We start from the raw sequence: 22,797 nt of genomic DNA, 5'->3' as shown, positions 1-22,797 counted from the left end.
TGACGGAGAGCGTCCGGACGTGACGTCACGCGCACGTCCGCAGCCGTTGCCCGCTGTACGGTCGTTTCGTGCTGCAGCGGGCCGCGACGGCGGCGGCGGGGCTTGCGGTGAGTGCCGGGCGACCTGGTCTACGGGGTGGCGGCGGACCGGGAGGCGGAGGGCGGGGTCGGTGGGGCGGGCGCGGCCTCCCCGCGCAGCGGGGTCTGCCCACCGGGGCTCTGGTCGCCCCTCGCCGGCCCGGGCCGCTGAGCGTCTCGCCCCGCGCTGCGCCCGGACCCCGACATTCCGCGGGGCGGGGCCCAGCCCCGGTGCAGCTCCTCCGTGTCCGTCCCGTCGTCGCCCTGCCTCCACCCGTGTGCGCGCGGCGGCGGCCTTGGACTGTTCTTGTTTCCTGCACACCAGTCGCTGAGCTGGTGCCAAAGTGGCCGTTGGAAAAACCCACGTTTCGTTGAAGCCCTTCTTGCCTAAAGCGCTGAAGGGACTCCCCGTGGTCCGAAGGCCCTTCCTGACTGCCACGGTTGGGTCTGCCCGGTCTCCTTCGTGCCGTCAACTCCCGTGGGTGAGCGATTAGAGGAGGTCCCTGCCTCCGTGGGCCTGCAGCGCGGCGGGTACAGATGCCCAGCTGGTGAGACAGTCCCCTGAGTGGAGCGGAGCCTTGGTGCCCGAGACAGCCTTGGTGCCCGCAGGACGCCGGACATTCCCTGCGAGGATCAGCCCCTGCGGCTCCCAGAGGCTCCGCGCCCACTCCTCCCCCGACCTAGTTCTCCTGCGAGGACTTACATGTGCACACGGGCAGTGCTGAGGAACAAGGGGTGCTGCTGGGTTTTAGAGATTAAAAATAAGATTTAAGACTTTTTGTCGCTTCATTCTGGAAACGGGTCGTTTTTAAGCCTAAGAGCTTCTCTACAGGCTCAGGCTGTTTTTCATCTCACACTTTTCTGTCTCTGTAAAAGCATCTGGGCTCTTGACATTTTTCGCAAGCTGTAAAATAACATTTTTTTGTTTTTGGCAGCTGGCTGGTAAGGGGATCCAAACCCCTGACCTCAGTGTTACAACACAGTGCTCTAACCAACTGAGCTAACCAGCCAGCTAAAATAACATTTTTGAAGCCAGTACAGTTAGCTTTGAGCTCGCAACAGAGGCTCTTTTTCTCTTCCCTGTGTTTTAATCAGTGTCGTTCCCCAGGACTGTGTGCCTGACCCATTCGTGGTGGAATTGACACCCATGCCACTGCCTCCTTGCACGCATCCCTGTGACAGCTCACACTCAGCATTAGGAGCAGATGAGTTCCGCTCAGTGGCAGACGTTGGGTTTGTCCATTTATGGTGACTAATAGAGATGAGAAGTCAGAAACGTCACTCAAGTAAGCTGTTACAGTCAAACGTTCTTCAGTGGGGACACTGTCTGCATTTTTGGTGGGGATAGTTCTGTTGATGTTTAGCATCCCTGGCCCTTGCTCAGTACCAAGAGCACCCTTTCAGTCACTGTGACAAACGAAAGTTGTCCCAATACATTTCCAAAATTCCTGTCGGGGTAGGTACTACATGCAGGTGAGAACTGCTTTCTTATAGGACTTGTCCCCAAATTCAGATGGAATCACAGGCTCTTTGTAGGATTGATACTTGTGATGTGGGGTTGTTTGTGCTTTTATTTCTACCACAAATGTAAAGTTTCCTGAAGATATTTTTTAAGTAAATATTTACTTAGATGATCTTTCTTCAGAAGCACCTTTCTATACCCACTTGCATCTAGTGGAGGGGCGCTTGGTTTTGGTGGAAAATTATTTTCTTGCCATCTAGCATGACGAATCGTCCTCCAACAGGTACAGGACAACCCACATTCCTCTGGAAGCCTTGTAAAATATGGGTAAAACCAGTTGCACTTGCATCCCAAGAGGCCGTCGGTCGGAAGGTTTGGGTTGTCTTTTCTGTGTTGCGAGTAGTTTGCAGTGCTTCACCCAGGCTTCCTGTGACTGTAACAGGGTAACTGGTAGTTTAACATGCTGTCAGTGATTCAGATCTGATTTTCTTTTGTGAAACTAACCATTTCCCAGATAACAGGATTAACTTCCCAGGTAGTAGATTTTATGTAGTAACAACAGCAACATTTGCTCCTGTTTTCTTAGTGACAGTAGTGCAAGAACTCATTATGTGTGTGCCCATCAGTGCTTTATAAGAATTATTTAATCTCCGCAACAGCTCTGAGTCAGGTCTGTTACTCGCCCTTTTCTGAGGAAGCTTAGAGGGGACAAGCTCCTTGCTCAGAATCCCACAGTCTGTAAGTGGCCAAGTCAGGGTCCAGACTGCGCAGGACTCCACACCCGTGCCCTGCTGGTCTTGTGCACGTAACTGTGGTTACTGTGAGTGTCTTGTGCAGTAGCAGCTTGTACCAGCTCATGAGATTGTTCCACCTTCTCTGGAGACACCCTACTTCCGACCAGTATTTTATGTTCATATGTCAACAAACTGTTTTCCATCACGCTTTCTCAATATTCTAAATTGACATTCGTTAGTAACTATGCATATTGGGGAGTATGTGCTGAGTCTGCTGTACTTGGTGTTTTATGGCTTATCTTCACTGGAACTGCTAGCACAGTGGTTCTTAGATGACCGGTAAGGGGATCTTAACCCTTGACTTGGTGTTGTTAGCACCACACTCTCCCATGTGAGCTAACCAGCCATCCCTTTGTAGGGATCCAAACCCGTGGCCTTGGTGTTATCAGCACCACACTCTCCCGAGTGAGCCAGAGGCCAGCCCTTGGTCACAGAACCTTTGAGAATTTGTTAAAAGATTATCTCAGAAAATTCACAGACATAAATGATTTTGCCTATGATTTCCAACAGTTTTTCTGTTATTCTTGGATCCCAAATTAATCCTTGTGCAGGTATATTGAAATGTTTCTGTGAGCCTGCAGAGTTTGATTATGTTATTTTTTAATGGATAGCTGATTGCCCATGTGTATTTGTCTTAATGCGCTTTTATCAACATTCTTGATAATGATTGCTAACTGGACCAGTCATCAGTGGGAGAATAGAAGTCCCCATGTGGTCTGCTACTGCCCACTTGGCGACATCTGTTATGGTTTTGATCTCAGCGGGTTGTGTCTTTAATGGTGAGACTCCAGGACAGCCAACCAAAGTGCGATGGAGCTGAAATGGATCCCACCCAGGTCAAATGCGTAGGGAGTGTGTAGAAATCTTACCAAAAGCATCTTCATATGTAGTCATGCTTGGGCAAGAAAAGGAAACGTTCTGGGTACCAGAAAGAATGCAAAGCTGGAGGTGTGAGTGGAGCTGCAGCTGAATGGTTCAGGGTTTGAGAACTAGGTGTGGGCGTCATAGGCAGAGCGGGAGTTTTAATATCCATGCTGGGACAGGGGGAATGGCTTAGATCTGTGCAGAACTTCCAGTGTAGATTCTAGACCCCCAAAGGACAGGCCCATCATGTCCGCACAGCTGGGACCAGAAAGCTTTGTCCACCAGCTGGGGGGAGCAGCAGAGCAGATCCCTGCTGACCCAGGTCATGTGTAGGTGAAGTCACCCAGGAGACCGTGGCGCCACATGCCCACTGCCCACATGCCGCTGGCTCCCTGAGCTGTGGAGTGAGCCTGGAAACTGGACAGGAGAGAGGAGGCTCAGCACTCTGGATTCTGAAAGGGAGCTTTGCCCGGGGTGAACTCAGAGAAGGCACAGAGCACACAGTGGATGTCATGCTGAAGCGGGAGGCAGTGAGTCAGAGCCCAGTGCTGCAAAGAGAGGCTGTGGGGAGGGGCCGACCTGCTGGATGCTGCAGGGGCCCCTAGGCTGGGCTGGGCCAGGTGGTGATTTGGTTTGTCAAAGGCCTTACAAGGGCCAAATTTGATTGTTTTTAAAATATGTAACTTACAGCGTTTTAACTTTATAAACAGCTTTCCTCTTACCATTAGGAGAACATATTGTGATATTGGTGTCTTAGAGCTAAAACTATGAGTGAATTTCGGATTCACCACGATGTCAACGAGCTGCTCAGCTTGCTGCGTGTCCACGGAGGAGATGGGGCCGAGGTCTATATCGACCTGCTGCAGAAGAACAGGACCCCATATGTCACAACCACCGTCTCTGCTCACAGTGCCAAGGTGAGCACCCTGCCCCGGACGGCCACAGCAGTGCTTGCAATGATGGCAGACAGCACCTGTTAGTGCTTCTCATGGGCCACATGTACGCTCACCTCTGTGATTCTCCTACCTCCTCATGGCAGCTCCTGCCACTCACCCCATTGTACAGACAGGTAAATGGAGGCCTAGTGGGGAGCTGGGCTCTGAACCCTGACTCCTACCCACCCCTCCCCTGTGTCCCGTGAGGAGGGAGACTCATGATGCACAGACATTCCTGTGGGGAAGGAAAGCTACTGTATACCACATTGAAATCCCTAAAATTATTTTTTCTGTATTCAAATGATATGTAATTTGAAATTACAGATCTTCAGTAAAAGACAGTTTTGAATTTGAAACCTGTTTTTAAAAATGCATTACAAAGGGCCGAGCCCGTGGCGCACTCGGTAGCGTGCTGCGCTGGCAGCGCGGCGACGCTCCCGCCGCGGGTTCGGATCCTATATAGGAATGGCCGGTGCACTCACTGGCTGAGTGCCGGTCACGAAAAAGACAAAAAAAAAAAAAAAATGCATTACAAACCTTCAGTTATCGAAACAGCTTGATAACGGCACAAGGGTGATCAGACACATGAACTAAGAGGAGTAGAGATCAGGGACACACACAGTTGTATTTAGTTTATGATAAGGGAGCACTGAGTCATTGAGTAAAACAAACCCCGACCCTGCAGAAATAATAAGTCCCAGAGGGAGCAGTTGAATGTGTGAGGTAAGCACACAGCTGGGGGACACGCCGTGGTGGTCGTCTGACCTGCAGCCTAAGCATGGAGGGAGAGAAACCATGGAGGAACATGCAAAGGTCTGACAGCATCTTCAGATGAGTTTTCATAGTTTATTTCAGAGATACATGATAAGGTGTACGTGGTTTAACTCTAAACTGGTTTTTATGTTTAATTTTCTTGAATGTTTTAAAAGTGCTTGATTATTGTCATTAAATCACTCACGTCTGTGCTTTTGAGGTTAAAATCGCAGAGTTTTCTCGCACTCCAGAGGACTTCCTAAAGAAATATGATGAACTGAAGTCTAAAAACACGAGGAACCTTGACCCGCTGGTGTACCTGTTATCAAAGCTCACAGAAGACAAAGAGGTAAACACCTGCATGGCCCTCGGCACCCACCTGCCATGGGGACGTTGGGAGAAAGTGTTCTCCAAGTGCCTCTGAAAGGCTGGTGTAGCACGTGTGTGGCATGGAGCGAGGTAGCGCTCACATGTGGAATGTTCCCCTGGCTCACGCTGTACCACTCACTTGTCAGCTCTTCCGTGCCTCACACCAGTAACACTTTAAGGACATGTAGGAAGATATTGTTGTAAATTAGAGTGAAAAAATAGTCACAATGGGCACAGACACAAGTAATATAAGTGGAAGTTGCCTCTGGGGCAGGTGCACAGTTACTTCTCCCTGTGGGTCATGCTGGCTTCTGCCTGTTGCACTTTGATATTAAGAAAAGCACACGTTGAAGCGGAGAAGCCGATCCAGTGACGTATTAGGTCCCCGCTCTCCCATCTTGGGTGAAGGGGGTGAAGGGGCGCATCCAGGCATGTGCTGATGGCCAGCACTAGGGACAGATAAAGGGAGATGGTTACTGCAGCCAGGCAGCCTCGAGTGATGTGTAGAGGAGATCTTGTACAATTGAAGAGAAAGTTTGGCATTGCTTTTCAAAGAAGGCTGGAGATGAGGCAGGTGGTACCACGTGGCATGAAGCATCTGGACACCAGACTGCAATTAAAGGGCTGATAGGGAAGCCCCCCTGCCTGTTCCCTTGCATGGTTGTTTAAGTTGGGAAAGAAAGAAGAGGGGGTTTGCTTTGCCTGGCAAGGTACACAAAGGTGCTGGCCAGGCATGAATGCAGTTTTGCATGTTTTCAGACGCTGCAGTATTTACAACAGAATGCAAAAGAGAGAGCGGAGGTCGTGGCCTCTGCTGCAGCCAGCAGCACTACCAACTTCAACGTCCCTGCCACGACCTCCAAGATCTCCATGCAGGAGCTCGAGGAGCTGAGGAAGCAGCTCGGCAGTGTGGCCACGGGCTCCACGCTGCAGCAGGTACCGTGTCCACAGCTGTCCCCAGGTTCCCAGGCTCACTGCAGCGCTGGTGCCAGCTAGACAAGCACATCTCTGTTGTCTGCTAAAAATGAATCTGAATTTGGAGAGACTGAGGCTTTATGCTTGATCACAACCTAGCTTTGTATGTTTAATTTCTTTTTTAATCAAGAATTCTGGGCCACAAGAATAGACAAATAGTGGCAGTAAGGTTCTGATGTACCTAGGAAAGTGAGTTTCACCTGTTGCAAGGGAGTTTCGAGAATCTGAGCCAACGCGTCCTTGCTCCCCATTTCCTTCTTTTAAGTTTTGACAGTTTTTTACAACATCTTGCTTTCTAGATTATTATTTTCTTCCTCCTGTACTTATTGCTTTTCCTGGGTTCTGGTTTTCTGTCCTGTACGCCATCTTCAAGTCTCGCTTCTCTCAAGTCCCTGTGGGGCTTTCTTGTTCTAGCGAGGACACAGACGGTGCTTGTTAGGCATGTCCTTCGTGCCGGACGCAGTGCTGAGTCTCTGTCCGGGTCTTGGCCCGCACATCCATTCCTATGTGACACTTGAAGAAACTGAGGCTCCTGCTCAGTGCGGACACAGTCTACCTGTTTGTTACCCTTACCTCCCCAGAGTCACTGCTTCCAAAGGCTGGGCCAGCCAGTCTGATGTAATTAGCCTCTGGCGGTCAGTCCCTCAGGAGGGCCGGTGCTTATACCTGAAGCCAGCTTTTCTTGGCAGTGCCTTCCAGATCCGTCCCAGGGCCCTTCTCCGGCAGGGTGAGGGTGCACGTCAGCCACCGAAACTTGTCTTCACGCAGCAAGCTGTGTTCAGACTTTGTCACTGCCAGGAAAGAGCGACTCAGACTCCTGGTGGAGTGTCTTCGTCTGACGCTGCACTCTGTGATAAGGCGCAACTCCTTCCCCGTGGTCCCTGTTACTGGTGCTCATGATTTACCTGTGGGCTCTGCCCTGGACTGAGACCCCTGAGAAGAAGGACTGGGCTGGCCCCTTATTTTCTACATGACTGAACCCTCATGGTGTTAAATGATTGACTTTTTCCACGCCAGAGATGTGTTAGTTGCCACAGTGTCTCAGTATTTGAACTAAAGTATCTCTTTTTGTTTTTGTTTTTTATAATATCCTCGCCAGTCTCTGGAACTTACCAGAAAGATGCTTCGAGACAAGCAGAGCAAAAAAAATTCAGGCCAGCACCTCCCTGTCTTCCCAGCATGGGTATATGAGAGACCTACACTAGTTGGGGATTTCCTGATTGGCTCGGGTTTGAGCACAGACATGGCTTTGCCGATAGGTATGTGATGTGTTTATTCCTAACACTCTGGAATTTCACGACATGTTTGCTTCATGGTGATGCCCAGGCATGGAAGGGAGACAGGGGGAGTGGCTGGAGGCCTGCAGCAGGGCCCTGGGCATTGCTGCCTCTCCTGGGACCCGCCTTGTCTCGTGGCAGGATGCTCAGCAGCCACCAGCCGTTCTTCTCCACAGTCTCGTCCCTGTTTACCAGCAAATAGCAACTCACCAGGGTCTTCATCTGGTCCTCTAGCCCTCCTGCCAGTGCCCTGGGCAGCTACAGCTGGTGCCCCGGGCTATGCGTCCTGGTGCTCTGGTGCAGGCCTGTGGTGTCAGGACCGTGTGGAGCCCTTTTCTCTGAGCAGTGCTTTCAGCACAGGTTCTGATGCAGCGTGTAGGCAGCGTTCCAACAGTGCTCAAAGGCCTCGTAAACAAAATGCAGAGAAGGCCATGTGGTCCCTTCAGGACAGGTTGTTGGGGATCTGGGATGTGTGCATTCATACACCATGGGCTGCACGTCAGTGTTCATGAGTAGTTGTGTAGATTGAAAGACGAGACTTCACAAGTTAAGGATATAGTCTGCCCGTGGCATCTCGCCCCACTGCTGATGGTCCAAATTGAAGAGAAAAGATAGGACGCAGTTAACTTCACCACAACACGCGTGGCTCTATGTGGCACAGTTACAGAGAGGTCAAGCCTGGCCTTTCCCAAAACCCTGAGAACTGGTATATGGAGTCTGTCAGTTTTTTTCCTGTCCCCACGTAAACATAACCAGTTGCAAGTTAATGAAAAGGTATAGAAAACAATGTACTTTGTGTAGAATGTTTTCAGTAGTGACCCAAAGTGTTAAAGTTCTCACGGGAGACAGAACTGCTCAGTTAGCCTAAGTTCAGGTGGGCACCACGTTGAATCGCACAGCAGCAGGTTAGGCAGGCAGGGTCCTGCAGCACCGGGCACAGGGCAGGGTGAGGGCCCCATGTGCTGGGGGCCAGGCATCCTGCAGTTATGGGGTAGCAAGGGGCCCTCCTGGACCAACTGACATGTGTCGGCAGGCTTGGGACCCCAAGGGCTCCTTGTCGGCTGAGCTCCCCTGTGCGCTTTCACAGGAAGAGCCTCTGAAGGCGTTTGTTCCTGCGATTGTGGACACTGTCTGTGTTGTGCAGAGCTCTTGTATTTTTTGAATAACTAAAAAATAGATTCCAGACCCCACAGGAGGCCCAACTCAGAACCTTTTCCTGGGTGACACCCTAACAGGCCCACAACACACAGCTCTGAGCCTGCGGCCAATGGTAGAGCTTGGCAGAGCTGGCTCTTCAGAACAGGAAGCACTCAGGGGTGTTTTGTGTAGAAAACCTTTTTCCCCATTTAGGGAAAGGGTTGTACGAAAGAGGAAAGCACTGTCAAGTAACACAGCAGCTCCCAAGTTACCACTGGAAATGGGCAGCGGCCCACCCAAGGCTGGTGCGGATCACAAGGGGGAGGAGACCTCTTAGCGTCACAGAAAAGGGGCAGCCGCACATCGGCCAGTCCCACAGCCACAGGCAGCTGGTTTCTGAGGTGGCGTCAGTGTCCGTGTGCACGGGCTTTCTGGTTCCACACCACAGGGCCTGGTGCAGCTTTGGGCTGGTGACCTCTTCTGGAGAACACCTGTTGAGTGGCGTGAGAGTGGCCAGGCTGGGCCTTGGAACGCACAGAGTAGCGCAGCCAGAAGGAGCTGCTCACCCCACCACGTTCCCATGGTACTCATCATCTGACGTGGCCCCTGCTCCTCCCCATCCACTGTCTCGTCCATGCTCATACCTGTGGCCAGTGCCTTCATCCTTGTCTTGGCCTACACCTGGCATAGCCTCACTCCCTGAGCCCACTGCCTTCTCTGGCCTGAGGGGCAGTGGGTACTGCTGGACCGCCGTGTGTCCCGCTGGACAGCCGTGTGTCCCTCTGGACAGGTTTCGGTTGGGTTTTGCAGCCCTTCTGGCAGCATGTAGCTCTATGAGTCTCTCGTCCAAGCCCCGCCTGGCTCCACCGTGTGGCTCTTGCCTTACCCTGGCCGCTGCTTTCTAGCCCCTCCGCTGCCTTGTCTTCTGAGGTGGGCCTTTTCCCTTCTGTCTCTAGGTGGGTTTGTCTGTGTTGAGGTGGTCCAGTACCACTGTCCGGCTGTGCCCACCTCCCCAACAGCTCCACCCCCACTGGGGCTGTTGGACACTGAAACATGGAGAGAGCGGCAAGGGATACCCAGGGTTTCTTATTTTATCTAACTTGAGCCTCTGGCCAGCAGCTCCGTGTTGGCGGCTCAGATCTGACGTCCGCATTGCCTCCCTCTTTCTGTGGTTCACTCTGCATCATCACCAGAGTCCTCTTTCCGCGTCAGGCCTCTGCCCTGTGTGGGCCTCTCCTGTGACACCCCACACCCCCCAGTGGTCAGGCTGGCACTGCCTGCCATGATCTCCCCATCCCCCTTGCCCTGCACTCCATACACATGGGTCAGGCCTCTCCCACCTCGGGGCACTGGCACGTTGTGCTCCTGCTACCTGTGATGTTTCGCTAACCCCCGAGCTCCTTCAGAGTTCAGCCTAAAGTCTGAGCATGCCCCTCCACGGTTCCTCGCTCTCTCGTCGTTCCCAGTGCCTGGCACGGAGGTGCCCTTGGGTACACAGTTGTTTGTAGGGACTTGGTGATTTACGGGCCATGTGTGTAGGTAGTGATGTGGGTATTGAGGCTTCAGGAAGTGAAGTGACTGGGTAGGTGGCCCGGGACCATCCTCAAGCGTCCATCAGGTGGTCATAAGGAAACCAAACTGTGTCCTGCAGCCGTCTTCTGCTGTGTGTGATAGAGGTTATCAGAGTTTCTTAGTGTTTGAAAAATCTTTTTAAATAAAACCTCTTTTTTACCACAGAGCAACCAGACTTCTCAAGTTGTGATTATAAATGCTAAAAGTACTGCTTACATTGAAAGTGCTTTTTAAATCTCAACTTTTATTTTTTTAAACATCAGGCATTTGTTGGAGCACAGGAGATTTTCTTTTGCTTAGTTTAAGAAGAACCAGCAGCAGTGAGGTGCGGGTGCTGTCTGGGGGCCGCCAGTGCCTCCTGGGCTAGTGCCTATACTGGTGCCCATCTACAGAGGTTTTGGAATCTGAGCCTGTGGTGCCCCAGTGGGATCAATTGAAGCCAAATGCCAGGACTTAACTTTCTATGCCCATGAGTATTTGAGAGAATTACAAAGGAGATGAGTTTGAGTGTGGCTGGCTGGCATATGGGCTCATGGGGGTTGTGCAGTGAGGAGCTCTGTGGAGCCTCAGTGGTGTCTCTGCCCTGCAGGCACGCTGCCCCTGGCCTCCCAGGAGTTGGCTGTGGTGGAGGACCTGCTGTACGTGCTGGTGGGCGTGGATGGCAGATACATCACTGCTCAGCCCCTGACTGGGAGGCAGAGCCGGACCTTCCTCGTGGACCCCAACCTGGACCTGTCCATCAGGGAGCTGGTGGGCAGAATCCTCCCTGTGGCTGCCAGCTACTCCACCGTGACCAGGTGGGCACCAGGTGCGGCTTTGACCTCAATGTGCTCAGCCCACTGTAGCTCACACTGTGGGAAGAGGGGAGGTCACCTCCTGGTGACCGTGAAAACCATTTACATCCCCTTCCAAAGAAAGCCCCTTCCTGGTTACAACTCAGCTTTACTCCTGACACAACTGCACGGGCGTGAGTCACTGTCCGGTGTCCTGACTCACTCCTTTCCGTGCAGAAGTTCCCCTCAGGACAAGAGCTTGAGTGAGTCAGTTGCTTCCTGTTCAAGGAGGGACTCAAGAGTATGACCTTGTATCTGAAAACATAGTTCTGGCCTCTTCAGAGTGTTTGGTCTGTCTTTCCTTGTAGGTTCATTGAGGAGAAGTCTTCCTTTGAGTATGGGCAGGTGAACCACGCCTTGGCAGCTGCCATGAGAACCTTGCTAAAGGAGTACCTGATCCTTGTTACGCAGCTGGAGCAGCTGCACAGGCAGGGCCTCCTGTCGCTACAGAAGCTCTGGTTCTACATCCAGCCAGCCATGCGCACCGTGGACATCCTGGCCTCGCTTGGTACGTCCCCCCAGAGGGGGTGGGATGGCAGGTCAGATATCACCACGGTGCAGTGCCTGGTGTGTGACAAGGAGACGCACAATGGCACATGGAGGGACCATCCTGGCTGGGGCTGGTCATTCGCTGCTTACTTTTACATGCCAGGGTTGTGAGGCCAAAGCCCATGTTGCTCCATGTTTTATTAATTTGCAGGAGGAAAGCTCTGGAAGCTTTTACTGATAAGCTTTAGTTCGCAACTACAACTTCATAATTTGAGCATATCCCAGAAAAGAAGCACCTGTCCCAGTAGAGAGTTGGAGATTAACTGAGAGGTTCTTGTGGGCATCTTGAGCGTGGCTGGGCATGTGTGAGGTGCTCCCCTCTGGGCAGTGAGCCCCCTTTTTCTTCCTGCAGCCACCTCAGTGGATAAAGGCGAGTGTCTGGGGGGGTCGACGCTGAGCCTTCTCCACGACAGGAGCTTCAACTACACAGGCGACAGTCAGGCGCAGGAGCTGTGCCTGTATCTGACCAAGGCGGCCAGCGCACCCTACTTTGAGGTTCTGGAGAAGTGGATCTACAGGGGGATCATTGACGACCCATACAGGTGGGGCTCTACGAGGTACCCAACATAGACTCACCTCCATAGGCGCCAGCTGGGCCTTCCCTTCAGCCGTCTGTCTGGGGAGGCACATGTTGGCAGGTATCTGTGTGCAGCGAGTCTGCACTGCAGCCAAGGGAAGAGAGGGTCCGATTGGGTCCTTTTTAGTGTCTGTCTACTGTGCCAAGGATGAGAAAGTTGCCCCAAATCAGGGGTCCTTACCCTCGTTGGTGCATGGACTTCCTGATTTGGTGAGGTCTGTGGGTTTCTCTGCATGACGTATTCAAATATATCAAGCAAAATCTATCAGCTTACAAATCTATAAGATATGTTTGTCAAGATATTTTTAAAGGATAAATTTGTGATATAGAAATACTTATGTCTTTACTAATGGACCACCTAACAAAATCTGGTGTGTTGGGCCTCACAAGGGACGCAGCTTCCAACTCACTGCGTGTAAATGATGTTTGCAGCGGGCTGTGAAGACGTCTGGTTCATACTGTGATGAGGCCCATGCGCCCCTGATACGGGTGTCATTTTGTTGCCTACAGTCATAATGGATGGAAATGCTAAATTCCACCGAGAGGCATGTGAAAATAAAGATGAATTATTTTTCTATCTAGCCCTGTGGACCCCTAAATTCTCTCTGAACCTATGTTAAATACCCTGCTCAAGGCGAGTTTTGTAGATTAATTTTTAACTCACAATTGAGAAACAACTATAGAGTGTTATGCTTGGCCTTAGTGGGACGTTTTTGGAAGCATGTTCTCCCCTCAGCTCTTGGGCCGGCCCCCACCATCCTAGAGACGCGTGTCAGCTGCTGGGCTCACAGAAGGTGCACTTGCTCTGCGTGTGACCTGAAGAGCTTTCTGTGATTTCCAGTGAGTTTATGGTTGAGGAGCACGAGCTGCGGAAAGAGAAGATCCAGGAGGACTACAATGACAAGTACTGGGACCAGAGGTACACTGTCGTCCAGCAGCAGATCCCATCCTTCCTGCAGAAGGTGGCGGACAAGATCCTCAGCACAGGTGCCGGCATGCGTGGGGGCATCTGCAGTGCAGGGGCTCATGGCGAAGCTCTCACCCCAGAGTCCCTGCTGAGGCGGGTCCTGCCGGTGGTCGGCCTCTGTCCTGTTGTCCTGACTGTGAGTCTGCCGGCACGCAGGCACGCAGTTCACGTGGGCCCTCAGCACGGCTGAGCATGTGGGGAGCCACGTTGGGCCCTGGAGGGTGCCTGCACCAGGGTTGCTGGCTGTGGGGTGATTCTGGGGTGCTCTAGTCAACTTTGTCTTGTCCCCTGACTCTCGAAGGGTCTCTCTCAATTCTTTCTCCTCCTTATTTTGTGTGTTAATGTCTTAAACTCCATCAGCACTACAGAACACATGCCCACTGGTCCACCCTCAGAGGTTAGGACCTGACTCAGATGCCAGGCGAGTGATGCTGGGACATGACTTGCTGTTTTCGGAGCTGAGCCGTCATGGAAAGTGTTGAGGATGAGTTAGAAATCTAGCCTTTTGGAAATTATTTCTGTGCTATTGATCAGAAAAATTCTGACACAAAGAGCCACAGCAAGTCACAGCAGCTGCCGCTTCCATCCTTTGTAGGTGACGGTTGTGTTTTCCACCTGGAGTAAGTGGGTTTGTGGACCTTTTCTTGTGCAGCCCGTTCTGTGTCCAGTCCACTGCCCCGTGTTTGGACTAACATAGGTGGGGCTGCAGGCCTGAGATTGACTGTGTGTGAGATAAAATGTCTGATCCACTTTCCTCCATCTCTTTCAGGGAAATATCTGAATGTGGTCAGAGAGTGTGGCCGCGATGTTACCTGCCCCGTGGCCAAAGAGATCATCTACACGCTAAAGGAGCGGGCATATGTGGAGCAGATTGAGAAGGCCTTTAACTATGCCAGCAGGGTGCTGCTGGACTTCCTGATGGAGGAGAAGGAGCTGTTGGCGCACTTGAGGTGGTCCACCTCTCGGGGCAGCACTTGGGGCCACGACTGCAGCATGGCTTTAGCTGTTGTTTTGTGCTTGTTATGGTGGGCGTGCCACCAGGGGTCCCAGTCCCCACCCTGCCCCTGCCCCGGGCCCACCAGCCCCTCCTCAGCTCCTTCCTGGCGCCATCTCTCCTGCCAAGCCTGCCACATCCATCTGGGCCCATTTTAATGGGTCATGTGGTGCGGCGCTGGCAGGTGAGGGCGATGCACTCACACCTGCTCCTTGCAGGTCCATCAAGCGCTACTTCCTGATGGACCAGGGTGACTTCTTTGTGCACTTCATGGACCTCACCGATGAGGAGCTCAGGAAGCCAGTGGAGGACATCACACCCACCCGCCTGGAGGCCCTGCTGGAGCTGGCGCTGCGCATGAGCACCGCCAACACAGACCCCTTCAAGGACGACCTCAAGGTGGGTGTAGTGAGAGGCCCCTGGGCCCACAGTCTGTCCAGTGCTTTTCTGCACCAGTCAGGGTGGCCATGTGTGTGTTTTGCCCTTTGTTCTGCTAACGTGCTGCTGACTTTGGTCTGCCGGTGTTTTGTTGAGGATTCTTAGACCTGCGTTCATGGGGTCTGGGTCTCTCGTTCCTCACAGTGTCCCTGTCTGGCTTTAGGATCGGGCTTGTGTTGGCCTCCTGGAGTATGTTTGGAAGTGTCTCTTCTCTTCACTTGTTCTGAAAAGTCTTAAGAGAGGTGTTAATTCTTTTTCACATCTTTGGTAGGACTCACCTGTGACGCCATCTGGTCCTGGGCTTGTCTTTGTTGGGAGGTTTTTGATTACTGATTCAGTCTCCTGACCAGGTTTGCTCAGATTTTGTTTCTTCTTGAGGCGATCTTGGCAGTTTCTGTTTCTGCTGTCCATCTTGTCTAGGTTGTCCAGTTTGTTGGCGTACAGTTCATGGTATTGTTATAGTCCTTTTTATTTCTGAATGGTTGGTAGTAATATCCCAGCTTTCATTTCTGATATTAATAATTTGAGTCTCCCTAGTCAGTGTGGCTGCAAGTCTGTCAGTTTCATTGATTTTTCAAAGAACCATCTTCTGGTTTTGTTGGTTTCTCTTGTTTTTGCATGCTCTGTTTTTATCTGTTGTAATCTTCATTATTTTCTTCTTTCTGCTGGCTTCCAGTTTAGTTTGCTCTTTTTTTGTTTCTTAAGATGTAAAGTGAGATTATTGCTTTGAGATCTTTCTGTTTTAATATAGGCATCTACAGCTGTAAACTTCCCTCTGAACACGGCTTTTGCTATGTCCCATAAGTTTCAGTATGTTGTTTTTATTTCCATTTGTCTCAAGGTATTTTCTAATTTCCTTTGTGATTTTTTTCTTTGAGCCATTGGTTGTTTGAGAATGCTTAATTTTCACATATTGTAAATTTTCCTTTTTTTTTTTTTTTTGTTATTTCTGACTTCATCCCTTTGAGGTTGGAGAATATACTTGGTATGATTTCAGTTTTGTAAAGTTTATTAAGACTCGTTTTGTGGCCTCAGATACGTCCTGGAGAATGTTCTGTGTGCACTTCAGAACAGCGTTCTGCTGCTGCTTGGGGAGTGTTCTGCAGACTCGTGGCTGGTCTGTTGTGTTGTTCAAGTCCTCTCTCTCCTGACCGACCTCCGTCTGGTTATTCTAGACATGACTGAAAGTGGGTACTGAAGACTCCCACTGTTGTAGGTCTGTATTTCTCCTTTTAATTCTGCCCATTCTTGCTTCATATATTTTGGGGTCTATTGTTACACACAGGAGTATTTTTATAGGACAAATTCCTAGTAGTGAAACTGTTGGATCAAAGTGTATGGCCCTTGTACGGTTGGACAGATCTTACTAGAATTCAGTCTCAGGACCGCACAGCTGAGGGAAGGAGGCTGTCGTCAGTGCGCCTCCACTTTCCCTACCACCTATACTCCTCTGATGGCCGGAAGAGAGAGTGTTAGATTTTCGCGTGTGTGCTGGAAGGGGTGAGCGCTTTCGTCTGGTGATTAGCCATTTGTGCTGCTTCTGCCCTATCCTTGCTCTTAATGTTCGTTCTTGCCCTTTATTTTGTGCTGCCGCTCTTTTACTGATTTACAGGAGCTCTGCCACTGTCCCTGGCATGTAGTCGGCACCTAATAAGCCTTGGACTAGATTAATGCTGCGGACAGTGCTATTTGCCTGTTATAGCTACTATATCGTTCATGAAATATGCTTTGTTTTTCAGCCTGGGCCTGATGCTTATTGTGGTCAAAATGCTTCAGTCTTAAGGGATTCAGGTTTATCTAACTTTCCCATGTGGTTTCTTGTTTAGAACATCCAGCATGGAGGTGTTTGAAAAGTAATCCATCTTGTATTTTACTCTTTCTACCTTACTGTGAAGTGGTTTAGTTTTTAAACTAGGATTTATTGATAGTTGTTTGTGTTTTATAAAGCCAGCCTCCAATATTTAGAATCAGTATCTGAGACGCTTCCTTCAATGCTGTGTTTGCTTTTCGGATTCATGATGCCAGGGTGGGTGGGGGTCAGAACTTGGCTTTGGCATTTTCCCCTAAAAGCTGGATTCTATGTTTTATTTCTTTTCCCCCAAGATTGACCTGATGCCTCACGACCTCATCACCCAGCTTTTGCGAGTTCTGGCCATCGAGACCAAGCAGGAGAAGGCAATGACCCAGGCCGACCCCACTGAGCTCTCGCTGAGTGGCCTGGAGGCCTTCTCTTTCGACTACATCGTCAAGTGGCCCCTGTCACTGATCATCAACAGGTGAGGCCCCTTGGACAGTTTCTAGGCACTTACTCAGGTTTGCAGGAAGCGAGGCTATGCCTGCTCGGTGGCTGCCTTGTCGTGCAGAGGACCTGAAGCGGCTCTCCCGTTCTTTTGTGCCTGGAGGGGATTCCATGACTGTCTGGTGGCCACTGTGTGGACGGTGTGTTGAGAGCATGTGTGTCTGCCAGACTCTACACACCTGTCTTGCAGGAAGGCCCTGACCCGCTACCAGATGCTCTTCCGGCACATGTTTTACTGCAAGCATGTGGAGCGGCAGCTGTGCAGCGTCTGGACCAGCAGCAAGACTGCCAAGCAGCGCTCACGGCACTCTGCAAAGTGGTGCGTTTCCACACCTCCCACGCTCCCTCTAGTGGGACGGCGTCTCTTCCTAGACCTTTAAACAGGCAGCTTGAGAATGCACATCTGTAGTTTGCAGGCCCACGATTTTTCGGTTTTTAGGTCTTTGGGCAGTGTGATGCTTTTGTCACCTACCAGGGATGTTGGCTGTGCCCTCAGTCCTCTCCATAGCCTGTAGTGATGGTGTGGGCATTGTGACTGCTGGTGTGCTTGCAGGACACACTCCCCTCCTGCAGGCTGAGAGCGTTTGTTTCCTCCGTTCAGTCACGCCACATGCAGCCCAGAGGCGCTTTGCACCTGCCTGTGGCACCAGGTGGTGTTTGAAGAAAGGGCTGGTGGTAAAACTTCCGAGGAATTTATCTCGATAAAGCAGAGGTGTGGAATTTGCGGTTGTGGTTTCATCCCCAGTGGTGGTCCTTGCTAGCTCTGAGTGGCTCAGCTAACTGAGGAGCCTGTTGCCCATTTCTGTGGTTGGGCTGGTGAGTACTGTGCCCACAGGGTAGAGGGAGACAGAAGGTGATGGGATTGTGTTGGGCGGGGTGTTTGCCTGACTCTGACCTGCCAGTGTGGGTGTCCCCAGCCCTGTGCGGAGTCGCCCCCACCCCAGCACTGAGGAGCGCCCCTTCATTTGTGTCCTGTGCGCCTGAGTCTGAGCTGCTGCCATGTTGCTGGAGCAGTGGCCATGAGAGTCGGCGTGGTCAGAAGAGGTTCTAGCACCATAGAGGGAGTGGTCAGTGTCTGCTGGACGCCTGTGGTGCTGGCCTCGCCACCCCTCTGTGATGGTCCTTGTGCCCCTCAGGTTTGCCGGGGCCTTCACCCTGCGACAGCGGATGCTGAACTTTGTCCAGAACATTCAGTACTACATGATGTTTGAAGTGATGGAGCCGACCTGGCACATCCTGGAGAAGAACCTGAAGTCTGTGAGTGTCAGCTCAGCAGCTCATAACGCTTCCAAGGCAGCCTGTGGAGAGCAGGTGCTGGCAAGGCGTCAGGGAGGAGCTGCAGTGCGCACGTCCCGCAGCTTCAGAGAGAGGCGCTTTGGCCACTCCTGAGAAGAAAGCAGAGCCTGGTTCCCTGTGCACAGCAGGCCCCTTCCCACATGATAAACGGGAGGGGGAGAGAGGGGGAGGGGTCTCCTGCGCACCTGCCGCACCAGAATTGGCCATCTAGACTCGTGGACACCCTCTGGGCACCCTCCCCTCCCGGGGCTCTGAGAGCTTCGGGTCTGGGTACTCTCACACAGCACATCTTCAGCCTGTGGGCCGGGCCGTCCTACGGAATCTGTTACCACCAAATTCCAGGAGCAGGAAGTAGCAAGGAGCAGTATTTCCTTCCTGCTCTCTGTCTTTAAGATCTAAAAGCTTGGACCTTTGGGGGCATGTTCAGTATTCTTTTCTTTTATTGGTATTTTGACGTTTTCCCCCAAAGACCACGGGCCCATTTAAAATGTGGGACCATGTAAACGGAAGTATACGAAACAAGCCGAAGCTCAATGCTGCACACACAGTGTGCCTTTCAGTGGCGTGTGCTGCTGCTGCTGCTGCTGCTGCTGCTGCTGCTGCAACAGTGCCGAGTCTCAGAGCCCTATCTTCACAGGCCTCCAACATTGATGATGTCCTTGGCCACCACACGAGCTTCCTGGACAACTGCCTGAAGGACTGCATGCTGACCAACCCCGAGCTGCTGAAGGTCTTCTCCAAGCTCATGTCCGTGTGTGTCATGTTCACCAACTGCATGCAGGTGCGGGCGGGGAGGCAGGTGCAGGTGGGGGTGGACAGGGGTGGCAGGTGCAGGCGGGCTGGGCAGGGGCGGCAGGTGTGGGCTGGCATGGGCTGGTGCAGGCAGGGGTGGCACATACTGGCTGGTGCGGGCAGGAGCCTCACGTGTAGGCAGGCGTACAGATGGGTGTGGGCAGAAGAGGCAGGTGCGGGCAGGTGCAGGTGTTCAGGACATTGCTGCATGCAGCCCTGTCCCACACCTCCTGCCCTTTCTGTGGAGGAGCCTGATGTCATTTGAGTATTTCTAGAACTCTTGGGGCTTCCTGGAGCTCCTGCCCTGGCAGTGTGGGCAGGGACCACCTGGCATTGCCACATTCTTCCCATACTGTCACTGGGCTACAGGGTTTAAGTCCATGGTGCAGGTTTCTGTCCTGGGCCTGTTTCTGGATGCCCTTGCATTTTCTCAGAACTCGAATTATTCGATTCAGTTACATGTGTTTTGGGCACTTGTCACAAGCAGTTGCCCAAAATGATGGTACAGAAAACGAGTGTCAGGTGGCAGGAGGGGAGTCTGGGGAGCGCCACAGGGAGGGGTCCACAGGCGGGCACATGGGAGGTGGGAGTGGTGGCCAGGTGGCGTTATGAGGGGACAGACACCGAACCCCATTGCTCAGCCACTTAGGAGCCATGTTGGGTTGGGGAAGCACCGAGGAGAAAGCTTTGTCTTTAAGGACCTGAGCTGAGGACCACTGTGGGAGGGGGACTGGGAATTGTGTTGGTGCAGCCAGATCCTTCCAGCCACAGCTTCCCAGGAGGGGCTTGCGTGTCCCGAACGTGAGAGCTGCTCCACATGTGCAGTGGACTTTGTTTCCTGCAAAGCGTGTGTTATAACTCACAGAAACATGTCTTTGCAACCCCATCCCTAGAAATTCACGCAGAGCATGAAGTTAGACAGTGAGCTGGCCCAGCCGACGCTGGAGCACGGCACGATGCTGGGGCCGCCCACAGAGGCGGAGCGGGCCGAGGAGCGTTCCCGGAAGGAGCTCAGTAGGAAGGTGCGTGGCATTGTGGGCGAGCCAGAGGGTGTGACGCACAGGCAGCACTGCAAGCTCCAGAAAAACAGACCTGCTGTTTTCTTATTTCTGTCTCTTCTTTGACTGAAAAAAAAGACTTAAAATCAGGTTCTAAAGACAGACACAAGAATTTTCCTCATGAACTGTCTGGTCCCAAGCCTGCTGGGCTCCAGGGTGTGGCCACAGTTACCTGCCGAATGAGTGTTGGGTAGGGTAAGGCTGGAACCCCTGGACCTGGTGCGGGTCAGCCTGGGACTCCTGGAGCTGGTGCGGGTCAGCCTGGGACCCCTGGACCTGGTGCGGGTCAGCCTGGGATCCCCTGGACCTGGTGTGGGTGAGAGAGGACTTGATGTTCCACAGGCCCGGGGGCCACAGCCCCACTGTCACTGATTAGACCCATTCTTCATTAGCTGGGTCAGGTTGCTCAGCAGGTGCTGGCAGCCACGAGTCCTTTGAGGTATGGCCATTGCAGCACCTGCTTCAGCTCTGCTGTGAGCCTGGGGTGGTACTCTTCATGTCCCCACGTGGATCCAGCAAAGAGGAGATGGCCTGGGAGTGAGGGGATCAGAAGCCAGGGACAGTCAAAGACAGGTGCATCCCCCTGGCCAAGACGTGGCCCAGAGAAAATGACATTAGTCTTAAAAACCTGAACCTTGACTTCTATGCCCTGCGAAGCCTGGGATGTACCTTACTACAGCGGTAGCAACAGGCACCAGTTGTCTGAAGTGTTTCTCCAGCAGGCACCAGTTGTCTGAAGTGTCAGGAATTTTTCATGATGCCCTTTACTTTTTATTATGTGAAAATGTCCTGGAATCCATTCCTTCTATTTAGAAAAGAAAAAAAGGAAGCCTGCTGGGAAGAGGCCCCTGGCGGGGCGGGCCCATGGCGGGGCTTTGGTGCTGGCTCATGTGCTTCCGAACTGTGTTTCAGTATATGGCAGAGAATGCGGATGTGCCTCAGCTGGCATCCAGCTTCGAGGCGACCATCAGCAGGTTTGACAAGAACTTCTCTAGCCACCTGCTGGACCTGCTAGCGCAGCTGAGTGTCTACAGCACCAGTGACTGTGAACACGGCATGGCCAGTGTCATCTCCAGGTGGGTGCCCTGTGCAATCTCACACCTGCTCCCTGCACCCTCAGGTCTAGGCTTGGGAGAAGAGGAGAAGGTGTGTGAGGAGGGGTCGGCGTTCTCTCTCCTGGTGCAGCTGCTGGTCACACGTGTGGGTGGGAGCTCCTAGTGCATGTGTGCACACGTGTCCACTTGTGTGTCAACTAGTATGTGTCAGGCCACCCCAGCCCTCCTGGGGCATGATGTTCCATAAACCTGGGCTGCCAGGTGACCCTGATTGGGTCACCATTGTTCCGGGTAGGCCCAGCTTTCATCCAGGAAGGGGCACTGTCCTCGGGCTGTCCTGGAAGGTGCCCATCTGTGTGCTGGGACCGCTAGTGCCTGAGCAGGGGGTTCTGAGTTCACCCAGCATTGAGAACCACTGCCAGGTGCCCCACATCCATGGCCCTCTCGGGGCCCCATAGCCAGGTGATGCTGGGGTGATGAAGGAGCCCCAGCACCCAGGGGCTGCGAGAGAAGAAGCCCACATGTGCACCTTGCCCATGGTGCTTACTGGAGATGATCACGCTGAAGCATCAATTAGAAACTCTGGTTGTCTTGCTTTTAGCTGTCGTGTGTGTTTTTAAGGTCCAGTCTTGACATTGCTTAATAGCAATGAAGGTTGTGTGGAGCTGGAGAACCTGTGTCTGTGGCTGGCAGGTCGAGCCCCTCACCCACACGTGTCCCTCACCACAGCTTGGAGGGAACCTTGATATTGTCTCTGTTGCTGAGAGTATTAGTCCGTTTTGTGTTGCAGTAACAGAATTACCTGGGACTGGGTAATTTATAAAGAACAGAGGTTTATTTGGCTCACAATTCGGGGACAGCTGCATCTGGTGTGGACCTCAGGCTGCTTCTACTCATGGTGGAAAGTGGCAGGCAACCGGTGGGTACAAGCAGATCACATGGCTAGAGGAAGCAAGAGAGAGAGGAGGTGCCAGGGTCTTCTAAACAACCAGCTCTCGCAGAAACTAATAGAGTGAGATCTCACTCACTACCCGTCCTCCTCCAGGGAGAGCATTAATCCATGCATGAGAGATCCGCCTCCATGACTCAAACAGCTTCCAACACTGTCACATTTCAGGATCAGATTTCCGCATGAGTTTTGGGAGGACAACACATCCAAACTCTTATCACTGAGCCTTTAGCCATGTGCTAGAAATGGGGGTGCGTCTCCCCTGGGGCATCTGTCCTCAGTGTTATGGCCACGGAGTCTGCCACTGTCAGCAAGAGGAACCCAGTTCCATGCTCCTCCCCACAGGCTCGACTTCAACGGCTTCTACACGGAGCGCCTGGAGCGCCTGTCTGCAGAGAGGAGCCAGAAGGTGGGCCCCCCATTGCCCAGCCTGCGGGGTCCCCCGGCACCAGTGGCCAGGGTGGCCGTTACCTCGCAGTGAGCCCTCAGCTGGGCTTGAGGAAGCGCAGGACAAGCAGGTGCTACAGTGTGAATGAGTCAGGATTTTTAAGTCAAATATTCCTGGAGTACATGTGTTGTGTATGTTGTGACTGTTTCAGTGTAATACAAAGCCTGATTTACCATCTTGGCTTGGCTCATTGGGTTTCATTGTATAGAAGCTGCCCGGACAAGAGCAATGTCTTTGTAGATTTGCTTATCTGTTTGCTTTTAAAGGTTGAACTGTAACTTTTTTTGGTGTTTTTGACCTCAAATAAAGACAAAATGAAAACACGTG

General features: G+C 52.2%; 1 protein-coding gene across 5 annotated transcripts; it reads left to right on the top strand.

Annotated features, from left to right (window-relative positions):
- Nucleotides 1–19: 19 nt before the first annotated feature.
- Nucleotides 20–22,770, top strand: TUBGCP2 (tubulin gamma complex component 2). Of its 5 annotated transcripts, XM_063102784.1 has the most exons (19): nt 81–107; nt 1,186–1,363; nt 3,908–4,114; nt 5,106–5,234; nt 6,014–6,190; nt 7,329–7,488; nt 10,805–11,012; nt 11,357–11,556; nt 11,950–12,139; nt 13,016–13,161; nt 13,911–14,091; nt 14,354–14,534; nt 16,677–16,849; nt 17,063–17,191; nt 18,009–18,129; nt 18,806–18,949; nt 19,854–19,982; nt 20,931–21,094; nt 22,368–22,770. In XM_063102784.1, the coding sequence occupies exons 3-19, from the start codon at nt 3,965–3,967 to the stop codon at nt 22,501–22,503; spliced, it is 2,718 nt and encodes a 905-aa protein (XP_062958854.1). In that variant the 5' UTR covers nt 81–107; nt 1,186–1,363; nt 3,908–3,964; the 3' UTR covers nt 22,504–22,770. The 5 variants fall into 5 exon arrangements, 4 of the variants coding, with proteins under 4 accessions (XP_062958852.1, XP_062958853.1, XP_062958855.1 ...); XM_063102782.1 differs by lacking the exon at nt 1,186–1,363 and having other exon boundaries at nt 20–107; nt 3,926–4,114; XM_063102783.1 differs by lacking the exon at nt 1,186–1,363 and having other exon boundaries at nt 46–107.
- Nucleotides 22,771–22,797: the final 27 nt, after the last annotated feature.

The sequence above is a fragment of the Cynocephalus volans genome, chromosome 7 (assembly GCF_027409185.1).
Source record: "Cynocephalus volans isolate mCynVol1 chromosome 7, mCynVol1.pri, whole genome shotgun sequence".
Taxonomy (NCBI): Eukaryota; Metazoa; Chordata; class Mammalia; order Dermoptera; family Cynocephalidae; genus Cynocephalus; species Cynocephalus volans.
This window is presented reverse-complemented; position numbering and strand designations above follow the sequence as displayed.

Excerpts from the sequence above, each read along its gene's own strand:
- TUBGCP2 (XM_063102782.1), top strand. The coding sequence starts at position 3,965 with ATGAGTGAATTTCGGATTCACCACGATGTCAACGAGCTGCTCAGCTTG. Across the intron at positions 11,557-11,949 it reads GGACATCCTGGCCTCGCTTG|CCACCTCAGTGGATAAAGGC; the intron begins GTACGTCCCCCC and ends TTCTTCCTGCAG. Across the intron at positions 14,092-14,353 it reads GAGCTGTTGGCGCACTTGAG|GTCCATCAAGCGCTACTTCC; the intron begins GTGGTCCACCTC and ends TGCTCCTTGCAG.